This window comes from Limulus polyphemus, unplaced genomic scaffold, assembly GCF_000517525.1.
Source record: "Limulus polyphemus unplaced genomic scaffold, Limulus_polyphemus-2.1.2 Scaffold9352, whole genome shotgun sequence".
Classification (NCBI taxonomy): Eukaryota; Metazoa; Arthropoda; class Merostomata; order Xiphosura; family Limulidae; genus Limulus; species Limulus polyphemus.
In genome coordinates, this window is record NW_013674962.1 from 9,838 (window position 1) to 15,481 (window position 5,644).

General features: G+C 33.4%; 1 protein-coding gene across 1 annotated transcript in view; it reads left to right on the forward strand.

The window, feature by feature from the left end:
- The window catches only part of LOC106475881 (serine/threonine-protein kinase Tao-like), a gene marked incomplete at its 5' end in the record, with an annotated part of 25,537 nt that overhangs the window by 9,719 nt on the left and 10,174 nt on the right, over positions 1-5,644 (forward strand). The window contains 3 exons of the mRNA XM_022379895.1: positions 861-954; positions 2,916-2,997; positions 3,572-3,745. Coding sequence (XP_022235603.1) covers positions 861-954; positions 2,916-2,997; positions 3,572-3,745 — 350 coding nt within the window. The remainder of the gene's footprint in view (positions 1-860; positions 955-2,915; positions 2,998-3,571; positions 3,746-5,644) is intronic.

Here is a 5,644-nt window from a genome sequence, read left to right on the forward strand (position 1 = left end):
TACCAACATTGATTTTGAGGTGCGGCTGGAAACCGTTGAGCTTTTGTCAAACTCAATCCTCGATTTTTGGTTGAATGTTATTCCACTTTCTTTGGCCATTTTACACAGGAAAATAGCCATTGATTTTGAGATGTGGCTGGAAATGGTTGAGCTTTTGTCAAACTCAATCCTCAATTTTTGGTTGAATGTTATTCCACTTTCTTTGGCCATTTTACACAGGAAAATAGCCATTGATTTTGAGGTGCGGCTGGAACTGTTGAGCCTTTGTCAAACTCAATCCTCGATTATTGGTTGAATGTTATTCCACTTTCTTTGGCCATTTTACACAGGAAAATAGCCATTGATTTTGAGATGTGGCTGGAAACTGTTGAGCTTTTGTCAAACTCAATCCTCGATTTTTGGTTGAATGTTATTCCACTTTCTTTGGCCATTTTACACAGGAAAATAGCCATTGATTTTGAGGTGCGGCTGGAAACCGTTGAGCTTTTGTCAAACTCAATCCTCGATTATTATTTTGTTAACAGTATTCCGAGAAATGTCCATTTTCGTCACATGGCTTTTTGGGTCATGAGGTTTTTTTTAACTACTGTGATAAGGGTGTTTTATCAGGATAAGAACAATGTTGTTTTGTTAGGATTATCAGGAATATTGATGTAATGAAATATCTTTTTTTTTTAATGTAAAAGTTTTGGGAAAATCCTAAACAGTTTCTTAGCCTAAAACTTTTCAAAATAACATACAAAAAATGAACTGTGAAGGTTGAAATTGCCCTTGCTCACTTCCAAATAAGGTTTATTGTGTGGATTGTTTTCTGAAGTACTTTAGTAATATATTACAATGGTATTTGATGTTTCTAACAGCTGAAAGAAAACCACCCTATTTCAACATGAATGCCATGAGTGCCTTGTACCATATAGCCCAGAACGATTCTCCTGTTCTGACTGGAGGTGACTGGTAAGGTTTTTATAAAATGGTTTGATGGGTGTACAGCATCTACTTATTCATTTGCCATTGAAATTGATAAATATCTCAAAAAAAGTATTAGCTGGAAGAAAATGTAGAATGTTTTTAAACTCTGGTTACTAAACATGCTCCCAGGAGTCGCATATTGACATAAACGTGTACTTTTGTTTGACTGGTTAGTAAACAAAATGTAGAATGTTTTTAAACTCTGGTTACTAAACATGCTCCCAGGAGTCGCATATTGACATAAACATGTACTTTTGTTTGACTAGTTAGTAAACATGCTTACAAGAAACACACAAATTGACATAAAAGTTTAGAGTTTTATTTGACTCTGGTTACTAAACTTATTCCAAAAGATCCAACTTCATGAAATGGGACCTAAAAACCATGCCAAAAATGAATTTATTTTTGTTAAACTGGTTGTTTGTTTATAACATTAAAGTCTTAATTGTTTAACTTTCTTCTCGGTATGTTCATATTGAGACAGCTTGTAAAAAATGTCACTCTCTGTTTGGAATGGTACCTTTGTTGCTTACGTTAAAAGTGGTTAGTCTTGAGTGGAAGTCTCGTGACTGTTACCTACATTCTAAAAGTTTGTAGCATCGTCTACTTTACAAAAGAAAATACATTTGTCAATATTTCCTGTTTTTGTAGGTATTGCATTCAAATCCCGGTCGAATTGGGATTTTATCTTAAATAATCATATTCATGCTTCATTTCAATAAATATTTGATTGGAAATATTTAGTGGTTAAGCCTATTTTTAGTGTCTACGTTGGTTGTATTTTTACAATCATTTACTATATACTGAAAGTTTGTAGTATTTATTTCTTCGTAACTGGAAGTTTACGTAACTTTCATTATGGTGTGAAAACCTTTTTCCAAGATGGTGAAGATACCCATCATAAGACATTAGTATTAGATGTATTATATTCTTAAATACTACAGGTGTAATGAATTACATTTATCAGAAAAAAATATAACTAGTTTATGAAATATATTTACAGTTGAAATCTCAGTCCAGTTGAGATTTTTATTTTTTCATGTTTAGATCAACTTCTTTGAATATTCACTGGTTATAGTGCTCGACTATCGTATGGAAGTCTCATGTTCAAACCCCAGTCCTGTTGGTACTTTAGTTTTTTTCATTATAGGTGTAATTGTATTTACAAGCAAGATCTTTGAATTTTTAGAAAAAATATGAAAACTATTATACATTAAATCAGGGATAATATCATATTATATAATAAACACTAGTGACTGACTGTATGTGTCAAAAACAACTTAAGTATCTTTTCATCTCACTAGATGGCACTAAAATACATTATTATTAATGTTTTTCATCTTAGGTAAGAGATTTTTAAGAATTTAGTAAAAAATTGAAAACCGTATTTTATGAAAAGTTATACCTTCGTGTATTTGTCCTTCACCATAATATTCATTGCTTTTGTCATCACAGTTAATAATTAGCCGAGTCATAATTAACCATGTAGGAATATTTCTTCAAGAACCATCTATAAGGTTTTATCAAGAAGAAGATATGAATATAATATAAAAATATACATTGGTCAAAATCCCAATCATAGGACAACTTACGGGAGATGATCAAATATACATAGAAAACATTTTTGTGAAATACTAGAAAAAGGACATTCTTTATAGTATATCTGCGGACTTACAACGCTAGAACCCGGGTTTCGATACCCGTGGTGGGCAGATCACAGATAGCCCTTGTGTAGCTTTGTGCATAATTAAAAAACAAACAAACATTCTTTATACATGTTCATAAAACATTTATTTAGGCTTAATCTTCAGAAGAAAAATTAACTGGGATTTACTATCAGGTGATGAGTAGTCAGCTGGTATATATGTCTGTGTATATGTCTCTATATTTAAAACACATTGACACACTTTTATAATACATTGTAACATGAGATGTTTTATTGGCAGGTCAGACATTTTTAGGAATTTTGTTGAACTTTGTCTGCAGAAGAACCCGTGTGACAGGCTTGATGCTAGTGAATTGTTACAGGTAAAGGTTTTTTAATTTACTCATTTTCTTACTCTGTTGGAAGGTATCCTGCTGGCTTTGTTGTACGAATTTTGACAGAAATTATTCTTTATTTATTTATTTTTATTTTTTGAACTTTAACGTAGTCGTGCGTAACTACGAACGTACATATTATTTTACGTGTGTCTGTGTAATCCATTCATATATGTAGGCTTGCTAATATTTACACTTCATTAGAACTTTTGGAGACAAAAACATTTGATGTTTAATCGATGAGTTGGAATTAGAGTTCTGAATAGAAAAAAAACTAACAAAGTATTAAGAAAGAAAGAGTTTACTGTGGTTTTCATCTTGACAGTAAAAGAAAGAAAAAGTTATTATTTTGAAAGAAAATGTTTTGTAAAAAAATAGCTATCAAATTTCTTAGGAACCATTTTTATAACCAAATGTTCAGCCATGAAAAATATACCTTTGTTTCTAAGTGAGAACAATCTAAATCATTATAAACAAATAATGCATGACTTAGAAGTAAAAAAAAAAAATGTGCTTTGCATTTGAATATTTGTCAAAGCTAATGAAGAAACTGTTTCCCCAGCATCTTTTTATAACCAGGTCTAGGGCACCGAGGGTAATACTAGACCTCATACAACGTACGAAAGCAGCAGTAAGAGAATTAGACAATCTGAATTATAGAAAAATGAAGAAGATATTAATGGTTGATTCTCAAGAAAATGAAGTCTTGACAGTAGATGCAGAAGAGGACTCGGCCGTAAGTTATCATTTGAGTATTGAATGTAATATGTAGGAAATATCTAGCGTGTAACGTCAGATAAAATTTCATTAAATAAGTGCCTCGATAAAGGATTAAACAAACAAAATTAAATTACTCGTGAAAACTTTGAAAGTCTAAATTTTGTATGACAAACTATTTTACTGATATGTTTCACAAGACAAAACTTATCCTACAAGATAAATATCACTGTATAACTGTGCCAATAGGATATTCTTTGTATTTAATCACTCGGTGACTCACAACAGACAGTTGAAGTTTGTTTTGAAACATATGGCAGGTTTTTAACTGTTAGTTTTAATGAAATTAGCTTTACCGTTTGTGCGTTAAACTTAATTTTGGCTAGTGTGTCAGTAAAGAGATTGTTAATGTTACATACTTATACTTTATATTTAAATGTGGTTGCTTATTTTGAATGATGCCTTACACGTCTGTGCAGATTTTTTTATAAAAAATCTATCTCGGAGAGACCCCAAATCTATTTATCCTTATATAAGAACTCGTGTTTACAAGTTAGAATTTAGACTATTCTTTCAGTGCTACTTACTGTTCTTACCATTTTGAACAGTCAAGCCTGAAAGCCTAAAAAATTGCATGGTCGCCCATCTTTGAGGCCCCTCATAAATTACATGGTTGCCCATCTTTGGGGCCCCTCATAAATTACATGGTCGCCCATCTTTGAGGCCCCTCATAAATTACATGGTCGCCCATCTTTGAGGCCCCTCATAAATTACATGGTCGCCCATCTTTGAGGCCCATCATAAATTGCATGGTCACCCATCTTTGAGGCCCCCTCGTGATTAGAGAAATTTGTTCTTCATTAATACTTTGTATGATCAAGGCTTACATATAAATACACCTGTAGGTAGAGGCAAGAATTATTATGTAAATTTGATATTTGCAAAACATTAATAATAATAAAGTTACTATTTAAAAACTAATAATTTTTAGATATTACTTGTTATCCTTGGAACAATTTTTGTACTCTGCTTGACTGTTAGAAACCTTGTATTTTAATATGGTGTATCATAATTAATATCCAAATTAAAAAATGACAATTACTTAAACCCATTTATTGTTATATGCAATCCAGGGTGATCAGGTGAAGGAGACAGCAGAGTGAGTCACATTGTAGCTAAACAATGTTGTTCTGTTAGGATGATCAGGTGGGAGGAGACAGCAGAGTGAGTCACAGTGTAGCTAAACAATGTTGTTCTGTTAGGGTGATCAGGTGAAGGAGACAGCAGAGTGAGTCACAGTGTAGCTAAACAATGTTGTTGTTCTGTTAGGGTGATCAGGTGAAGGAGACAGCAGAGTGAGTCACAGTATATATAAACAATGTTGTTGTTCTGTTGGGGTGATCAGGTGAAGGAAACAGCAGAGTGAGTCACAGTATATCTAAACAATGTTGTTGTTCTGTTAGGGTGATCAGGTGGGAGGAGACAGCAGAGTGAGTACAGTATATCTAAACAATGTTGTTGTTTTGTTAGGGTGATCAGGTGAAGGAGACAGCAGAGTGAGTCACAGTATATCTAAACAATGTTGTTCTGTTAGGGTGATCAGGTGGGAGGAGACAGCAGAGTGAGTCACAGTGTAGCTAAACAATGTTGTTCTGTTAGGGTGATCAGGTGGGAGGAGACAGCAGAGTGAGTCGAAGTATATCTAAACAATGTTGTTGTTCTGTTAGGGTGATCAGGTGAAGGAGACAGCAGAGTGAGTCACAGTATATCTAAACAATGTTGTTCTGTTAGGATGATCAGGTGGGAGTAGACAGCAGAGTAAGTCGCAGTATAGCTAAACAATGTTGTTGTTCTGTTAGGATGATCAGGTGGGAGTAGACAGCAGAGTAAGTCGCAGTATAGCTAAACAATGTTGTTG